This window comes from Anastrepha obliqua, chromosome 5, assembly GCF_027943255.1.
Source record: "Anastrepha obliqua isolate idAnaObli1 chromosome 5, idAnaObli1_1.0, whole genome shotgun sequence".
Classification (NCBI taxonomy): Eukaryota; Metazoa; Arthropoda; class Insecta; order Diptera; family Tephritidae; genus Anastrepha; species Anastrepha obliqua.
Window position 1 is genome coordinate 60190838 of NC_072896.1, and position 21113 is coordinate 60211950.

A 21113-nucleotide genomic window follows, 5' to 3' on the forward strand; every position below is an offset into this window, starting at 1 on the left:
GAGTAAATATTTACCTTCTTAACAGTTATTACGCAAGTAAGTAGCCAGTCAGCTGCTTCTTTGATTGCGGCCACCTCTGCTTGGAGCACACTGCAGTGATCCGGTAGCCTGTATTTGAGTTTGATTCAATTCTGCCTGCGATGTCAATAGGTATCACATTTAACATTACATTAAGCGCTAGAGTAGGAGTAGTTCGAAGCGCCCCACTGATTCCAATGAGTGCAGACCTTTGAACTCTCTCTAGCTTTTTAACTGGTGTCAGCCTCTCCAGTGAGTTCCACTAGACAACGACTCCATATAAAAAGATTGGCTTTATTATGGTATTATAGGCGAGAGGCTCCATCTTTTGCTAATTGCGCCCTTGCATCCATACAATGCGATTGCTGCCGTCCTTACTCTCTCCTCAATGTTGAGCTTCGTCGTTAGCTTACTGTCAAAGACTAGACGTAGGTACTCCCCCTTGTCGGAAAGCACCTCGTGAAAAGGGCGAACTCCGTCTTAAGAGGATTCACCGATAAGCCGCAGTACGCTGCCCATCGAAAAACTACGTTCAGATATCAGAAGAACTACGTACAGGGTATCTACATACAAACTTTCCTCTAACAATTAATGCCACATCATCCGCGTAGGTAATCACCCTACAGCCCCTCCTTACCAGCTCCTCCAGCAAGTCATTGATAACAATGATCCAGAGAAATGGTGAGAGAACACCGCCTTGCGGCGTGCCCCTGCTCACCTGCCGGCGGAGAGAGAGAGACTTAGAAATAGTCAATCGAAAACCTCCGAATATATTTATATAATATTTTAGTTCTCAAAAACTAAGCACATGTAACAAAGGATGTAGGTGCCAATTAAATAAATAATATGTAAATATTCGGCCACCCTAGTTGAATGGGCTTGTGCAAAACCCACTGCGGGCACCAAAGAGTAAAGTCAAACGAAATATTTTTAAACGTTTTAAAGCAAGACAAGAATCACGATTTCAACTTTTTCATACGAAAGTGGCTTTTGCAACTCACTACAATTTTCGCTATTGGGTACATGAATGTAAATAAAGGGTCTTTCAAAAGACCTAGATGTTGTTTTAAAATATTTAAAACATGTAACAATTTATATTTTTTCAGGTCTCACTATTTTTATTCAAAATACAGCTTCTAATATTTGTATGTGAAAAGTCATCATGCAATTGTCCACCACGAGCTTGATTCATGCATTCCGAATCGTTGAGAACGTCGACATATCAATGTTGAAGGTTGCTACAACAGCAAAATTTTCAACAGAACGTCCAGTTTTTGGTCTGCCAGTCCTTTTTCTATCCTCGATAGAACCAGTTTCTATTTTTTTCACCAACCTTTGAATCATGTTGGTACTCATGTGGACGATTATGGCCACTAAAAAAATCACAAATTTTGCGAATGTTAAAGATCGATCGCATTTTCATAATAATGTAAGTTTCAATAATGTTACAATAAAATTAACGCGTTCTTCCATCGTGTAAAATTGTACATCTGTTTACTTGACAAATGCCAAAGATGACATAAAACGTGCCGTCTAGGAATTATTCACTGCTCACATCTAGGTGTCTCTTTTGAAATACCCTTTATATGCAGAAATAACAGCTATCATATTTAATTAATTAATTATGTGTATTTATTTTGTACATTGGAATCTATTTGCATGAGGCAGTGCCTTGAAATTGAGTGCTAAGCTTAGAATGACGCACTCTCATGCCAACGATGCATATTTTATTTTATTTTAGATATATAGAACATTCTTTGGATTCTGAAATGCAATTCGATATATTCATAGAAATATATTATATAAATGTAGTAGGGAGAGCTTAATTATTTCTATTATAATTATCATTATTATGTACTCTAATGAACTGAAATTGTATTCTCTTTCTACTATAGCAAATTATAATGCAAATTTATTTAAAATATTTCCGTTGTGCACGACAAACGCACATGCATTGCACCGCATCGAGCCGCATTTCTGGCTCAATGGATAAGTAAATAAGCAAAACGTGTGCCCTTTTTCAAAATTTACCTACAATGGTGGACGTTGCAGCAAAATATTCTACTTTTTGGTTGCCCATGAATAAATTTCTGTTTGGGAAAACCATCTAAGGTGTATACCATTTGTAGGACAACATCAAAATAAAACCTATGCGCCACGTATACAATTGGACAGATGTATTTGGGCACGCTCGTACTATGTAGTATAAGAACAACTAGTTGAACCTTAAGAGCTCGCCAATAAATTAATTTGTACTTTCGTATTGAAAGTGCATTCATAAAAAAATTGAAATATAATAATAATATTGGGTTGGGGAAAAAGTAATGTCGTATTTTGTCAATTGAGCGCGACATTTAAACATATCTTGCGTTGTACTTATTGCATCGGGTCACACTAAACGGCGATTTGAAGACGACAATCTGTACTACAAGTGTCTCTTTGACAGTGTTGAGATCGTAGATTCAGTCTTAAGTTATAGCGCGCCAAAGATGGAGTCCACCAAGCAAGAAATTCGTCATATTTTACGTTTTTACTACCTTAGATGGAAAAATGCAACGAAGGCGGCGGCAAAAATTTGTGAAGTTTATGGGCCTGATACTGTAACAATTCACACAGCACAGCGTTGGTTCGATAGATTTTGTCCTGGTGTAGTAGATGTCGAAGATGCACCCCGTACTGGTAGGCCAATCGTCGTAGAGACTGATAAAATCGTTGAAATTATCCAAAGAGACCGGCATGTGAGCATTCGCTCGATTAGTCAGGAACTAGGTGTTGACCACAAAACCGTTTGGAACCATTTGCAGAAGATTGGATTCCAAAAAAAGCTGGATGTTTGGGTGCCACACGTGTTGACGCAAAAAAATCTCTTGGACCGAATCAACGCTTGCGATTCTGTGCTAAAACGGAACGAACTTGACCCATTTTTAAAGCGGATGGTGGCTGGCGATGAAAAGTGGATCACGTACGACAACGCCAAGCAAAAAAGATCGTGGTCGAGAAGCGGCGAGCCGGCCCAAACCATCGCCAAGCCCGGATTGACCGCCAGGAAGGTTTTGCTGTGTGTTTGGTGAGATTGGAAGGGAATTATCCACTATGAGCTGCGCAACTATGGCCAGACCCTTAATTCGGTCCTCTACTGTGAGCAACTTGACCGTTTGAAGCAGGCGATTGACCAGAAGCGGCCAGAATTGGTCAATAGGAATGGTGTTGTGTTCCACCAGGACAACGCGCGTCCTCATACATCTTTCATGACCCGCCAGAAGCTACGGGAGCTCGGATGGGATGTCCTATCGCACCCACATATTGTCCGGACCTGGCACCAAGTGACTATCATCTCTTATGGTCCATGCAAAACGCCCTTGGAGATACCAAGTTGGCTGCAAAAGAGGCTTGCGAAAACTGGTTGTCTGAGTTTTTTGCAAATAAGGAGTCAAATTTCGATCACAAATACGACATTTCTTTTTCCCCAACCCAATATATAAATTAATAAATAGGAGTGTTTTGGCGTTGGATAAAAATGAAATATATTTTGCCATTTATTGTTTCTTAGATGCGCTTTAACAAAATATTCTTGCTTTTTAAGTGGCTGATGTGGGCTTAGTTGCAGTTTTTTATTGAAGTTAACATTTTATACGCAATTCATTTCATAATTCAATAATTAAAAGTAAACATAACTTTTATAAAAAATTTCTATCAAGTTGACGTTTCATATTCCAAGTAGTTAGAAAAAGAATTTAATGTATTCAAGGAGGTAAAAAATAAACAAAGAAGTAAACATGTGTGCACGGCATCTTTGTATTATATTAAGGAAATGCTGATGCAATAAGAGCCCTGGTGACTTTGACCAACAATGACGAAGATGAGCGCTTGAGTGACTTCTAGTTTTGATTTTAATTCACTTCTAACATATTGACAGAGTTCGACTAAGTTCTACTTATTATTTGGTATTACTCCTAAGAACTTTAATCTATTTGTATAAGTTATGCTCATACTTGAAACATTAAGAGTGGGGACATCGCAGTTTATTTTTTACATATATGTAGTAATTTACACTCGCCGAGAAATTGAAGCGTCTGAAGTTAGGGACCAACTAGCGATTCGATGCAGGATTTCTGTGTAAGTCCTTATAACAGCTGCTTTGATTGGAGTTTTTTTTAAATATCAAAACGTCCTCAGCGTAAAGCTGATGTTCAACGAAGTTAAATTTCAATAAGATCATACTCCGCTCATCAAACGCAATGGTGTAGAGGTTCACCGATAAGGGGAATCTTCTGGAGTGCCATTTACCAATGGAAGGGTAGAAAAGACTTTCCATATGTCAAGTAGCCTCAAAACAATATGGATACCAATGCTGTCAAAGGCTTTCATAAAATCTAAAGAAAGAAGTGGTACATGGTTTTTATACGGAAATGCGTTAGAAATGTACTATAGAAGTTAATCGATTGTTGCATGGTCCCGTTTGAAGCCGACTTGGCTATAGTGACTTGAAGAAGAGAAAAGAGAGGTTGATTGGAAACTAACGTTTTGAGACATAGATTTGGTAAAGGCAGAAGTTTAATCTGGTTGATATTGACTACTGAAGAAAGGTCAGTATTAGGTATATGTGGAGTTGAGTTGTTACTTGTAGAGTTTGAATTTAAGTTCGTTGGAGATGAATTTTCTGAAATTGCAGATGCAGATTTTGTAACAATAGCAAATGGTGTTGGGTTGAAGAGGATAAGTGTTTGATTTCAATATTTTTCTTAACGTTCTGCGCTTTCCCAGTGTTTTTATTTTATTTGTATTCTTTGCTTTGTTGAAATTTCGCTTGCGCATTCGCTAGGCGAATGTGACGGGAAACTGCAAATTGAACAACGTCGAAAATGTTTGCAATATTTTTCCGTATGCCCCGCTGCAAATACTTAAAAAGCCTAACAGAAGGTAATATTTCTATGATATTTTATTATATTGGAGATACCTATATCCTACGTCGAATCTAATCACGCCCCAACCAACAGGCCTAATTGGGTAGAAAACAACAGCTTGATCATCAACTTGATTTAAAGCCTGCGCAATTTTCTGTTTTGTTAAATCAATATGGGGAAGAAGCTTCATATTAATTTAGGAAATAATGATATAGGAAAACATTTGTGGAAACATCATAACAGGATTGTCTGAAAATCAGACTACGAAAAATTCAGTGTACAAATCCTTAGGATTCCACAATGTACCGGCTTGGAAAACTGGGTTTTTTTTGCGACAACTAAACATCAAGTTGCGTCGAAATTATCATAAATGCATACGATTTGGGGAGTTCGAAAGGGAATCATAGATGGAATGTTTAAGCTCGATTAAAGGGAAAATAGAGGTTGAGATTTAGGTGTTTGGCCGAGCTCCTCCTCCTATTTGTGGTGTGCGTCTTGATGTTGTTCCACAAATGGAGGGACTTACAGTTTCAAGCTGACTCCGAACGGCAGATATTTTTTTTATAAGGAGCTTTTTCATGGCAGAAATACACTCGGAGGTTTGCCATTGACTGCCGAGGGGCGACCGCTATTAGAAAAATGCGTTTTTCTTAATTTTGGTGTTTCACCGAGATTCGAACCTACGTTCCCTCAGAATTCCGAATGGTTGTCAGGCACCAATTCATTCGGCTACGGCGGCCGCCTTTATTTATAAATATACGTTTGCGTAATACCATGAGTATTTAATTACTTAAACTGTTTTACATTTTTGAAATTAATTGATTTATTTTGTTTTTGTATATTTGTAGCTGGCTCTCCTAATGATGACGCGGAAATTATTGAAGTTCCACGACGCCAAGTGCTCAACCCGCACAGTACTGACGACTCTGTAGACAGCTCTGGTAGTGAACCCGAGTTCACAGATTTCAAAGGCGTCATCGATACTGGTGTAGGTTATCCTTTTCTGCAACCACATCCTTTACCGTTCTCATTTAATTTGGGCTTTTTCGACGCTTTTGAAGGTAAGTGCCACTATATTTGTACCTGTACTCTGACTATGCGCATAAAATATAAGATGAACATATATGTATACATTCCGTCAACAAAGTACCGGGAATGGTTCAATAAAACGCAAAATAATTGTTTAATCATCAAAATTTATTTTGTCGCTTTCAAAATAGGCTCCATTCGAAGCAATACATATATGCTAACGATTAGTCCAGCTATCAAAGCACCTTTTAAATGTGTTTGAAGAGATTTTCTTCAGCGAATTCTCTATCGAAACAATGAATCTGGCGAATACGGTGGTTGTTCGATGATATTTGTCGAATTTTTGGTCAAAAAGGTGTTCACAATATGAGCTTTGTGAGACGGTGCGTTATCATGGTGCAAGATCTATGAGTTTTCTTTCCGCAAATTGGGCCGTTTCCTATGCACATTCTCTCTCAAACGCCGCATAACTTCCAAATAATATTCTTTATTTACCACAGAACCATTTGTAATGAATTTCGAGTGCACAACACCATGATAATCAAAGAAAACGAGTAGCATGACTTTCACTTTTGACCGACTTTGAAGTGGTTTTTGGGGTTTCGGCTCATGTGGACAGCGCCATTCAGCCGCCCGTTGACTGGTTTGCATGTCAAACTCATAAACCCACGTCCCATCACCTGATATGATGCGTTGGATAAACGTTGGGCCCGAATTCACTTGCTCAAGCATGTCTTCAGCCACCTTCTTCCGATGAATGTTTTGAAAGAAATTCAACTCTCTTGGAACGAGTCGAGCAGCCCCGTGTCTAATACCCAATTGATGGTTTAAAATGTTGCGAATTGATGCGTGAGACATGATAAGGTCACAAGCTATCTCCCTAAAACTTAAATGATGGTTTTCCAGCACCACTTCCTTGACTTTTTCGACGTTTCCATCCGTTGAAGACGTTGATAGGCGACCAGATCGGGGCAAATTTTTCACAACTTTTCGGCGCTCTACAAAAGCCTTATACCACTTGTAGACCCGTGTTTTTGATAAAGCACACTCGCCATTGGCTTTCTGCAACATTTTTAACGATTCGGCACACGAAATCTCGTTCAAAAATTAAATACAGGGTGGGCCATATAGCGTTTGCTTTTTGAACCACCTATTTGTTTGAGAATGGCAACATAGATGACATGTCAAATGTGTTCATAATTTACTGGAAGGTTTGACAAACGCTATACGCTTGAACGAATTTGGGAAATATTGAAAACCTATTTCCAAAGTGGTGAGGATTCTTCTTCTTCCGCGGTTACAGTGAATGACGAGCGTTACGGTTTTTGCTAACGTTTTTGAAAACCGAATAATCAGCTGAAATTCCGATATCAATTGGCCGCCTCGGAGGTGTGATTTAAGCCCGTTGGACTATTTTTTGGGGGGAACCGTTAAGGACAAATGCTATGCGAACCACCCAGAAACGATTGATGCCTTAAAACACGAAATCGAAGTTGCCATTCATAAAATTGGAGCCCAAACAATCGAAAATGTGCTTAAAATTTGGGTTGATCGAATGGCCTACTGTAAAGTCAGTCGTGGCAGTCATATGAACGATATTATTTTTTATTCATAAATGACAATGTTCAATCTTCAAAATAAAAAAGAAAATTTGAAAAAATATTGATTAGTTTTTTTTTTATAGCCAATTCAAAAAGTAAATTTTACATGGCCCACCCTATGTAAGTTGTTTCCGGATAAGTTATTTTGGTGCCCGTGAAGCAGGTTCCTGCGGGGTAGCGTTACGTATTTATATGTTTACCTATAGCTTTGAATTCAAATGGTTAAAACATGCATGTTCACTAGGCCGGGTCGATTTGTGTGGAGGCAAAAAAATCGCCCTTTGCTCTGTGAAAATCATATTCTAATCTTGGGTCAAACTTTTTAGTTTCTTTTCTATAACTCACTTAAATTAATTTTTTCATTTACATATGTTCTGACTAAATAAATTTCATAAGAGAAAAAATAGATATTAATATAAATAAATAATAATAATTATCATAAATAAATAAAAATAAAGAAAAAACATAGCCATTTAGCTAATTTTTTCATGTAAAGGCCAGAAATGGTAATATTTCGAGATTGGGGGACATCAGAACTCGTTTTAGAGGTATGGTTCCTTCGGCAAAGTTTTTTATTTTGATCCCTAGAATACGATTTTCACAGAGCAATGAGCGATTTTTAAATCGACCCGCCCTAATGTTCACATATTTAGTGAAGCCTTTTCTAATCGAATGCCCCAGAAACTTAGCCTTAATTTAAAAAAGAGTAACTGGAAAACATGCTCTCGAATGCTCTAAGTATTCGGTAGCACAATAAGAACAAGGTTGCGAATAGAAAATTAGCAAAAGAAAATGCCCTAAGTATTCTTTTGCGAAGGCGTAATAGGAACAAGGCTAAGAATAGAAAAATATCCAAAGAAATGAAAAGAAACAAACAACTTACAAATGCAATATATAGTATGCACGCGTATACCAAAATTGATGTGTACATATGCATACCAGTTAGAATTACCTTCAAGTCTCTTTGGCGACAATTTGAACATGAGTATTTCTAACCTAAGCTGTACTTTGTTTAATTTGAACGCACTTTCTGGAAAAATGTCTAATATTCAAAAGAATCAGTTATATATATTTCGGGAAATATTTTTTAGAATCAAAGAAATAATTGACACATTCAATGGGGAAATGGGATAGAAAAGTCTACATACTTAAGTTCATTATTGGTGATTTAGATAATAGAAAAGTGATTTTGAATGAATATGAGCTATATGTTAAGAAGCAAAATGTGTGAATACAACCACTGGAACTGTTCTTTTTGTAATTTCATTTAATTCGCTTATCGTAATTTATTAATTCTCTGGGTATTTAAACGTTGTATTTAGTTTACCAACAGGCGACCTTAGAGTCAATGTCGTATGTCCATGAATTAAGTTATTTGTAGTGTTTAAATTGTACAAATCTTTTTCTTTTCATAAAATACACTATCGATTTATTAGCATGATCATTTATGGGTAAGATAAACGAAATTTCTTCGCAAGCTGTCCATACCTACATAGGATAAACTTTTTGACTGTTGTAGTTTTGGTTGAAGGAGGAGGTACTATAGGTAGGTAGGTAGGTAAGATGGCAAGAGTACCCTAGGTACACTACAAGTAGCACTTACGTGCCGTTTTGATACCATAAAGTGGAGGTACTATAATTGATTGATAAAAACCGTCATCAGTACCTCCACACAGTGCAGAAGTGGATCAACCATTGCAATATTATGATGCTACTTTTAGGCTTTAGCTTTACGAGGAAGGTTGAATAATAATAAATATATTTATTCCAAATTGTTAACTATTTCTAACTGATTTCGTAAGTTATTTGGGTAAGACAAAAGCGTACATAAAATTTTAACAAAATCGGATAATATTTAGTATTTTCGCGATAGGCGTGGCAGTGAGGCAATCTTTTTCATATTCAATATTTTTTCTTTCCTGGGTGAAAGTAGAGTAAATACCTGCGAAACGGAACACGCTTACTAATTATGACCGCCAATTACATGAAAACGTTACACTGTACGTTGCAGAGGGGGTTACCGCATATCTATACATTTACACTTTAATAGCTCTAAAAATACGGTATACAGATTTCCTAGTTTAATAAAGTTTATTAATTTCAGAAGAAAATTTAATTGCTGCTTAAAGCTACCAGAACTTGACAGGAAAGAATTACTAGAAAGAAAAACGTCATATTGGGATTAGCTTGAATCTCTGTTAACGATTTCCACTGGCAAGCTTAGCATCGGTCATAAGCGTAAGAGCTGAATTGAGTAAAAATCACCTTTTGGGTTCGAAATGCAAAGAAAATTGCTTATTCGTAGTAGCGTTAACACCCAAACCCACTTTCTTCAGGAACTTTCAAGTTCTTATTAATGAACTTATGACCTGAAGAAATAATTCTATCACCTTCATACCTGGTCTCAGATATGGTTAACTGCCGGTTCGCAATTAGAAGATGGTAATGATAATGGGCTTAAATTCAAAAAAATTATTACAATGCGCTTTTACCCAAGAATCTTCTAGGCAGAAATACATGCCTCAAGAGATATGTGTGAGGGAATGTCCGTGTGAAAATGAGAGGAACCCACATATATGTATATGTTCATAATTTCAGATATTCAGGCGGCTTTGAAAGTCATCTTGTCAACTGAAATAACCTCAAAAATGGTAAATGAGTGCTTGAACCTTCTTAACATGTTAGGGAATTTCAACACAGTATTATTTGGTTGGGTTCCTAGACTTGATTGATATGAGAAAATGAAATGGCTGATCGTCTAGCTAAAACAAGAGGCGCATTTGCCTCTAATTTGGCCTTACAAAAGGCCACATTAACCCATTTCTAAGAAAATCGGAGGAGAAGAAATTCGTTCAACACTAGCGAAATTCTATCGGTTAGGGACAATCGGAACAATTCTTAACGCCGGACAGACGAATTTCTGATAAGCTACTATCGCTCAGCAGAATAGACTGGTTACTTTACAGGCCACTATAGCCGGAGATATCACTTAAGGGGTAACACCACTCTTCACGCGTAAAATAAACACGATTTTTAAAGAATTTTTTTGTATAGAAGGGAAGGTAAAACAATCACTCTGATTTGGGAAGTTATTACTTATATACTAAAATACAAAACTGCAAAGTTTGATCGAAAAATTTTACAAAATGGCGGCATTGGAGACATTTTTGTAATGTGGTTTCTCTTGAAGGAGCTCCGCGGCACGCAGCACAGACGGTGCAAATTTTAATCTGGAACAAAGAAACATTTTTTTTCTTAATCTAGATAAGAATAGCTAGAGAAACACGTAGGGGATTTAAAAAATATTTATTTTTGTGGAATTAACAAGCATTTGAAGGAAAACACTCTATTTTGGACTAAAAAACGGCACTTAAATAATTATAACAATCGCTTAAATTAATCTATCGAAAATCCCCAACGCTCTTCTCTTAAGAAGGTTATTATACAGACGTAGTGAAAAACCTGATTAAAAATATTTAAAATTGTTTGAGTTATGCTGCGTGCCAATTTCAGAAAACGTGTTTTGAGAAAAACGCGTTTAAAGTTTGGAAATTTGGAGAAGTCGTTAGGTAGCAGTCACTAACGCTTCGTTAAAAGCTTCAAATATTTATGAAATAAACTTCGGTAACGTTTAAAACTTTTTGTTCTGTATTTTAAAACGTTCAAAGAATTTTTTAAGTTATAAAAAAAAAATCAATTTTTTGAAATTTCTACAGTGGTGTTACCCCTTAAACGAAATAGGACTGTCTGATTCCATCATCCGTCGAATCTGTGAAATGGACATGGAAAATTCAGAATCCATTCTTTGTGAATGGCTTGCAATAAGCAGAAAAAGGCTACACCAACTTGGTGGCATTGCGGTGCATTCATATAAATTATGGAACAATAAGTTGAAAAATTTTCAAAAATTTGTAAAAAGCCTTAAAATTTAAGATAACTTAGTAGGCTTTGCACAATAGATCTCTTTGGTCGCAATGGGCCAAAGTCTAATAATAGTACTAGCGTTAGAAAAATGTTAAATTTGTAAACCAAGATGTGCTAATAAATCTTGAGCTTTTTTGACGGCCAAATTAAAGAGCGTTCTCTCAATTAATCAACTTCCCGCACTACAAATTTTAGATCGGTGCGGGAAATAAAATGTAACGCAGGAAATTTAATATCATTCAGACATAAAGAATCAAGAGATTGAATGGGGTGAAGTATGGCCCAGCGTTTGAGTGCCCGTACTTGAAGTGCCTAGCAGTACAAAACACCAAGTGTTTGTTTTCAACGAATTCTACAGTTAACGATTCAAACCTGCAGATCTTTTACAATGGCGTCGGCTTACAATTTAGCCTTTCTTTCCGCCCTCGTGTACCATGTGCAGCTCGGACAAGCTGTCTCTATTGCTTGAATAAGCTTGAACAGAATCTCTGTTACTGGAAATCTTCATCAGAAGTCTTATAATAGTTACGAATATGTCCAGTTGTTCCACAGATTGCCCTCTATTTAACTTACTTAGCTTACAGTAATTTATCTTTCATATTCTATACTTTTCTTTATTTGACGTTTTAGCTCAGACTTTACTGATCCATATACGTTAGGTTAGGTTAGGTTGTAGCGGCTGTACACTATGGAACACACCCAAGCTTATAGCCCATTGTGAAGCCGCGCTAAGAAGGGAACATGCCCTTATCTGTCCTAAAACCGGTGGTAACTTTTCAATAATTTTAGAAGATTCCTGATTTCTACGGTACTGAGATCTTACAACGCATTAAAAAATTGTCTACCTAAGTAGTGAATCTACGTACGGACAGATCAGGACAATGTACAGAAGGTGCGAGATTGTCCCTTTCTCTTCCGCTTCTAGTCCGCTTCTGAAGAATGCATTTGTCTGCATGCCCAGCCTCTAGGTGCGTCTCCTTTTTAATGTCCCGATATAATGAAAAGCATGGTGCTCATACTATGCTATTTTGGCTCGGCAGAAATTCTGTTAATTTAGCATTGAGAGTCGGCCACAAAATGTACTCTTAATAAATTTCAAGTCATAACGAAATACAAGAAGGATTCTTTCATTCAACTTTATCTTTGATATCATCAGTGGTAATTATACCTCTTTTAAAGCGCATTTAATTTTACATTCCACAAAAAAACCTGCATAGTAGCGAATTAATCTTTCTGAAGCTTTTCTTATGTCTGTTATGCTCAAATTCTTTGGCTTTTGAGTTTTGATCTTCTAAACAAACTTTCAAATTGTCCCTGAATGAATTATATAGATAAGTATGAACTATTACCGTGAAGGTCTTTTGTTGTAGTCTGTAAGAAATCATTTAATTCTAGATTTAGTAAAATAAAAAGTAAAATTAAAAAAGTAAATGCATTTTCATTCTTTTTAGATATTTTCCGACGCCTACGTAACCAGCTTTGGTCGTCAAGCTTGCCTAGTGACGGCGATAGTCTGTCATCATTTGATTCTTCCAAAGGCAATACTACCTCAACTGTGAAGGTACTAAGTAATATCAATACTTCCGTATTATTTCGTATTAATAATACATTTTTCTGCTATCTAAGATTGTCGATGGTCATAAGGTTGAGGTGAACGAGACCGTGTACGGTGATGGCGATAATCTATTCAAGGTGCGTTTGGTCAACATTCGTCCGATAGATTCGGATGAGTACATTGGGGAAGCGCATGAACCTAATGCAAATCCAGTTACATCAGGCCCAAAGAAAAGCGGTTATGATAACGAATCCAACGAACGTCGTGAGCCTTTGGAACCAAAATCGGATGAAAATGAAATCAGGGGCCACATCGACGAACCTGAGGTAAAATATTAAGAGTCGGTATTGCTTCAGTTATCTCAAACGAATTTAATAATACAATAACACTGTAAAGTTTTGTATTTTCTACCAAAATTATTAACCTTTGCAACCATCGTGAAGTTCTAAAACTATCTTACTTCTCTTCTCAACTACATATATACTATACCATGTAGATTTTTTTTATGATATACACATCTACATTATTAAAAATATTTTTAGTCGATGCATATGTATAAAATTTAATATTATATGAATGTATCTATATTCTATATCGAATATTACATCTCAAAAAAGCATTTACAAATACAATAATTTTTGAAATGCAATATTTAATGGCTTTTGAAAAATACTAACATTTATGCTTGTAATTCCATAAAGTTTTGATGCAACTAATATTTGTATTATAGCATTTGTACCTATATATGAGTAAAAAATGTATGGTTACTTAATAAAAACGTGTTACTTTGTAAAATTTTATAAAACGGAAAGGATTTTCATTAGAATGAATAAAGGTGTTTTTATTGATGCTATTTTTGAACATGTAAATATGCTTATGCTGAATATTAATTTAAGAGTTTATGACTATTCGATAACCCCTTTATTTTGTATATTTTACAAATGTATGGAACCTATTAACATGTACATATCTATACATGGTTAAGCGGAAAATTAAAATAATAAATACGGTTTGGGTATAATTGGGCAAAGGTAAGCTGTACATACTTCTTATTTTTTTCTTGGTTCTGTGGTCTTTGTAGTCTTTAAATATATTATGGTGAGTATTTCTTAAGATTTTAGTTTATCTAAATCAGTGGTGGCTCATTTCCTTTTACTGGAAAGTAATGGATTATTCATGTTGTATATATCGGGGGGTCCAAACGATTTTTTACCGATTGAGAATCAGTCAGTGTGAAGACTTAATTGTTTTAACAAAAAAGGTGATCAAATTGAGAAAAATACTTACGATGTTTTCGAATCATCAACTTCCGTACATCTATACATATATGTAAATTAGTAGGTACGAGGGTTGTCTTTTATTCTTTGCGTTCAATAATGAAATGGCTTAATTGTTTTTCTAAATATTCTCTCTTAAAATATTCTTTTTCGCTTGAAATACTTTGGCCACTCTGAAGTAGATAACCTCCAAAACGAGATGTTTAAAGGCTTCAGCAGCTTCTTCAGGTTTTGAGAATCGTGGCAAATTAAGACTATTAGGCGGATGACACATTAATTCGATATTGTCAGTTCTTAAAGACTCTCTTGTGCGAATCGATACTCGTACTCGTCGTCGGCGATCCGCTTTAATTAATGCTCCGAAAGCTTCAGGCAAACAAATGATTGTGAACTACTCAATATAGACTATTCTAAATTAAGTTAAGATTTCTCCATAAAACGGACGACCATTTGCTTGTCTTGGAATACCCATACTGTTGAGTGCTGTTTGGTTTCTTTTTCGTTTATGGAGTATCCAACGGGAATAAATCTTCTTGACAAACAAATGTTTATGCAATATTGAATGCACTTTTGCTGGACCAACTAATTCTCAACAACCGTTTTTGAACTTGCCGGCCACGTTGGAGTTCAAAGTAAGTTGATCCACGCGCTCCGGTCTCTATAGTTCACTCCGAAAATCATAATAAATTATCCAAGTTAATTACATCTTCTGGACAAGACATATTTTTTAACTCACTGATTTATGCTAAAAAATACTAGTCTTTTCGATAAAAATATGGAATTGCAGCTCATCACACGCAGTGTTGCAAAGACGCAAAATATAAAAGGCAACTCTCGTAACAAAAAATGTATTCCAAAATAATTAAATGCTTGCATTTACAGATGTTTTTAAAACTAAAAGGTATTCTAAATATAGAAAACGTTGTACGGGCTCGGTTCGAAGCCCACTGTAGGCATGACACATCAAATGATAGAAAAGATTTTCTCTAATAGAGGTCACCCCTCTAGTACTGGCAAACCTCTGTGTATTATGGCGATGAAAAAGTTCACCATAAGAAACTATCTTCCGTTCGCTGTCGGCAGAAAACTATAGGTCCCTTCATTTGATGTACACCACATGTGCATTCATGTTACTTCAGATTTTTTTTTTAATATTTGCAATAGTTTTCATACCAAATTTTTTTCATCAGTTTTTTATTAAAAATCAAAGTTTAAAATTTTGTACAATACATATTCACAAAAATTTGACAACTTTCGAAAAATTGTTATCAAAATATACACTTTTATCAGATTCTTTGGAAAACTATTGGGTGCGCAGTTTGAAGCCTTCCAAGAATCGTGTTAATTTTTGACCTTTTGTTCTTTTGCGTACGACGATGAGAGTTCTCTCCTATATAGGAAGTCTTTTTCCTAGATATGCCATTAAATGCAAAATGATAAAACTACTTATTGATGAGATCTTTAAAAAATACTCAAAAACTTCACAAATACATACATGAAAAAACTATTCCGGTTAAAGTAAAAATAATTATTTTTCTTAATCTAAAATCTGCTATCCTCATGAGGAAACAACAATAATCGTTCCTCATTCCCTCGACCCAGAAACCTTGTTAACGTTGCCTATCACTGTCAGTTGCTTGATGAGAAGTGAGTTTTTACACATATCTTCTGCTCAAATATGAACGAGACGGTATCAATAAAACGGTCCGCGGATGACATATGGCAAAAATAAATTTTTTGTTTTTTGGTAGGACATAGTTTGTTTTCTGTGCTACTGTAAACAAGTCAAGCTCGAGTGTGTTCTTCGAATTTAACGATGGATACCGTCTCGTTCATATTTGAGCAGAAGTTATATTTACTCCTGCAATAGAAATAAACACATAACACAGATTTTATACCCAAACCAGAAAAATACGTTTTTCTTACCAATTTTTGAATATTTTTCCAACATGCCTTCAATTACAATTTTGTACTTTGCGCTTTTCTTGTTGGCGAGGAACTCAGTTACAACCATTCGAAAATAATTCCATGCAGCCTACTCAATAGCTGTAAAATATTTGTACTTACATAAACTTACAGTCATCGAAAAGGTTTCTGATTTGTTACCCCACAAATATTCCCTTTTTAGTTTTAGTATCCGAAAGGCCCGGGAAAATTTTCTTTAAATAAGAAAATGATACGCTGCCTCTCTTTTACCGTTGCCTTTGACAAAGTATGTAATTAATCCAAATTTTATATGGAACGAAGGTAATCTCATGTCTCCTCTTTTGACTCTTTTTTTTTCCAATTGTAACAGAATTTTTTTGGAATCACTTTTTTAATACGAGTAATGTGGCCGGCTATCTCAGAATCAAAGAGAGAAGGATGAACTTAGGATCCGCACATACGTTCCACTCATGATAGTCATGTTTTTAGCATTTCAACATCTTTTCCACACCCTCACATGTTTCTTCTGAGAAAATGAACTATAAGTATAGATGGTGTCTCATTTTCTTTATGCAGCACGGTGACGGCACTTGCTTCGTGTCGATTTCCTTTTGTGTACCTCACAGAAATAAGTATACGTGCAAGGGTATTTCCAAATGAAAAACTATAAAGAAGTAGGAGAAAGGTTTAACCAATAATTTTAAAATATATTTAGGAAAAATAGGAATAAAAAATTATACAACAAAAATTCAACTTGACTAAACTTATTAAATTAAAAAAGAAATTCAAATAACTTCATATGAAATAAGTATATGTGCATTGGCCTTTCTTTACACTTTATTTCAACATTTCTGTAACTTTCGATTTTCCATTTTGAAATACATACGACATCATTTATACGTTTAGGCATTGAGTCTGCCAAGTTCTGAAGAGTGGAATGATCTATCCTATCCCACTCTTCAACTAAAGCACCTTTCAGGTTTTTGATTGTCTCAAACTGACGACCATTTTTATAAATATGGGTCGACAATATTCCCCAGGGGTCCTCAATTGGGCTTAAATCGGGACTTAGTGCTGGCCAATTCAGAACTGAAGTTTTTCTTAGCGATAGGAAGGCCTTAGTTGGATTGTAGGGCGTTGTCTTGCTGGAAAATCCAGTCGTCTCCGTATATGTTTTTCGCAAACTCAATGAGAACATCCTCTAATATTTCAACATAGAATTCTATATTGGTTTTTGTCGGAATAAAATAAATGTCCGAAAGCGGCCCAAATCATCAAAGACCCGGCAACGATCTGGATCATCTAAGTTGAACTTATTTTCATCCGAAAATACAACGTTTCGGAATTCGTTAGTCCAAAATTTATATTTTCCGGCAAATGCTAAACGATACTTAATGTGGCGTGCTAATAGTCTTGGTACCGGCTCCCGTAAACAATACTTAAGTGTTCCCTCCTCCACCAAATTTTGATGTATTCGTCTATCGGTGACCTTAATACTTAAATGGTGTTTGATTTCCTTGCAAGACATTTTTTTGAGCAGCCAGACGACGAATTTCTGGTTTGCATTTGCTGTCAATGTTAGTTGGCCTGTCGCTTTGTTGAGCTGATCATATGTTTCTGGATTTTTAAGGAAGTTGCTGACGGTATTAATATGTGAGCAGCAATTTCATGAATACTTTTGCCACTTTCGCTTAGCCCTTTAATCAGACCAGGCTCTTCATCGGATAAATGTTTTCCACGTGGCATTCTACAGATGAACCCATCAATAATTCAATTATTCTTTGTTAAAAAGAAGTAATCTATTTTACTTACATTTTTCTTTATGATACCAATGCAAGTAACACAAAATTTTTTGATAGTTTTCTCTCTATGCTTGCCAAATCAATACTGATCTCTGATTGCACATATACTTACATATTTCATAGAATTTCGCAAGCGAATAGTTAAGTTAGACTGCAAATACAGACTTTGGCATACCAAACAAAAATGTACCGTTACTATCAAGAAAGATATCGGTATAAAAAACTTTGAAATTAAAAGGGGGTTTGTACTCCTTTTAGAATTCTCCATATCGTTAGAATTACCACGTATAGTATGATTCTTTTCATTCTATCATATTTGCCGAGCAGAAAGTGAGATTAATTTTTTTGTATCGATCTACATTTATGGTGAAGAGCGATCATTTTTTTCGTCACATGAGCTGTATTTCTAATAGGAATTCTTGCTTTTGCGCAAAACTTACATGCAGCATTTGCCGTCACTCGATGCATCATATACACTGATACTGCAGTTTCTCTCCCTTTATCTTTTCATCATCATTAGAATAAACGTCTTCTTACTTTAGCGACGCTCATCGTGACACCAGAAACGCCCAAAAAAAGAAACTCGGTACGTGAGTGATAGCAGCAATTATAAGGAAGTTAGAACTTGCCCTTAGCTTAAGGACCATATTACTTATACAAGTAATTGCAGTTCTCAGAAATTTTATTTTTATGCCCCATATTTTATTTTTATAAACTTTTTAATTTTGTGAAATGAAATATTACATATTCAGTAAAGCATTTCTCCATCTTTGAAAATTCAGCTCAGAAGTGAAAAGATGGGAAAATATTCAGTATCGGAGGAAAAGGCACGTAAAACTAGTTTCACTTGTTTCTCTCGGTGCTGTTTCCACTTTAAAGGAACTCCAGGAACGATTTTGTTCAGCATCGTCAGTAAAATACTTCAGTTGCCTAAACAAAGTCGGTTATATTTTTATCAACAATTTATGCCGCCTAATGCACTCGTATATTGTATATTGAATATAGTAATACGATTTTACAAACGATTTACTTAAATTTTCTTAACAGTTTAGGTTTTCGCCCGACTATTTTGACGAATTTATGTACAGAGATAAACTAAAATCAGCTGGACAACGCTCACCATTACGAGAACATTATTACGAAAAAAGAAAAACCATAAGAAACTTAGTGTTTATAGCTTCATAATATATCATTGGCGCAATGGCATTCCTATTATTTTCCTGTCGAACTGGCATTTTTTCGGCATAACTGAGCTCTCCCTGCAATTATAAAATTATTGAAAATTCGCACACCATATTAAGAAGCAGACATCAACAAATAGTTAAGCCGTAAAAGTTTGGCTCTTACGGTGACTTTTTACTAGTTTTGCTCCACATCATCACGCAGCTTTCAAATTCCACTCTATCGAAAAGACTACACCCCATAAAACTAATTTAAAATTAACGGAAGAGTGAACACTCTCATACCTTTCATTATACTATCCATAATTTATTAATAGTTTTTAGACCGCTTTTTGAATTATTTTGCTATTAAAATGCACAAAAACAAATTCATAAAAGTTTTAGCGGCTTATGCCCCAAAAAAGGCAATCTTCGTGTTCTGTTTCAATTAACGTTCTAAGTACTTAAAACAAAATTAGAGATCTTGGGATTATCTTGGACTCATGTTTCATCTTTACTGAACATTTACAAAAAAGCTTCTTTATAATTCTTTTATTAGGTCGAAATTGGAACAGACCTCAATAATCTGCAATTCGTATTATGGACCCCTTTCTAGGAGAATAGAACGCATTCAAAAGAGCTTTATAAAATTGGCTCTGGAACGAAATTTGACATACCAATTCGAAAACCAAAAACATTTCTTAAAAAGGCGATTCACATTTTAATCTTATATATAAAATTCTCGTATTATATATATTTTAGCAGCTGCCAAACTTTAAACATTCCGTAAGGTTTGTCATTTTATTAAGCATCATTTCCCGCTTGGCGAATGTACGGAAATTGTTAAAAAATATTATAGAAATTGGGCCAAAGTCATATTTTCGAGCTAATTTTTGGCTCAACTGCTATTTCAAAAAGCAAAATTGTCAAGCATCCTATCAACAAAGATTGACAGCGGGGTTTATGGAGTTTATCGTTACCATCAATAGTCCGCGGCATAAATTGATGTTAATCGGCAATCTGTAGCAACTCAACGCTTGAAGTTTTGAAGTTATGAAGGAGATATTTGACGACTTGGCCATGCATAGCGACGTTCATCAATCGGCTTGCGCTCTCATGTGACTTGTCATGCTCGATTATTTTCTCTATTAAGGTAGTAGTCTGGTAACTTACACGTTTTTGAAGGCCATGTTTGGGACATTTTTTGGAAGAGAAAATAAAATTCAATCGGTTTGATTTTCTGATATGTTATTAAAGGTATCAGAAGGTGTACAAAAAAATTTTTTTTTTTTATGTTTTGATACTATTTTTGTACACTGCAGCAAGCGGCAAAAAAAAAGAGGTACAGTGGCTGGCCGGCGTGATTTCGTCACTTGTGGTCATCTGAAACAGAAAAAACATATTGCTTATTAATCAGTGTGCTTGTCGTTCTGGCGGGTAGTAAGATCAAATGATTTTGACAAAAAATAACAAAATGGCGGACTTCGAAGAAAATTGCCTTTTTTTAAAGTGGAAATCCGACCAAAAAATGGAAATAAATTAAATCTACTACCCGCCAGAACTATTGATGTGTAGAAAAACATATCTTCAGCTCAATCCGTTAGATAGAAAATTTGTTTTCACGATGGCCATCCGGAAAAACGTTGTTTTGAGAAAAACGCGTTTAAAGTTTTAGCAATAGAGCCGCGCAAGTACGAGCCGCTCTCATGTATGTACTATAATTTCGTCCATATTTCGAATTTCGGTCTAAAATTTGTACAGTATATTACCAATATATCGCACTTTCAAAATATGTATGTAAAAAACCGAAATTCGAAATTTTGAAAATAAGTTACCAGACCACTTAAGTTAACCACTTTCGATAAGTTCGAGGCTATTTTTGGCAGTTTTGGCGAAAATTTTGTCTACTTAGCATTC

The 21113-nt window shown here is 35.5% G+C and overlaps 1 protein-coding gene across 1 annotated transcript in view; it reads left to right on the forward strand.

Moving 5' to 3' along the window:
• The window catches only part of LOC129248792 (suppressor of Mek1), a 59373-nt gene that overhangs the window by 20374 nt on the left and 17886 nt on the right, over positions 1-21113 (forward strand). Inside the window, exons 3-5 of the mRNA XM_054888407.1 lie at positions 5771-5983; positions 12928-13037; positions 13103-13363. Coding sequence (XP_054744382.1) covers positions 5771-5983; positions 12928-13037; positions 13103-13363 — 584 coding nt within the window. The remainder of the gene's footprint in view (positions 1-5770; positions 5984-12927; positions 13038-13102; positions 13364-21113) is intronic.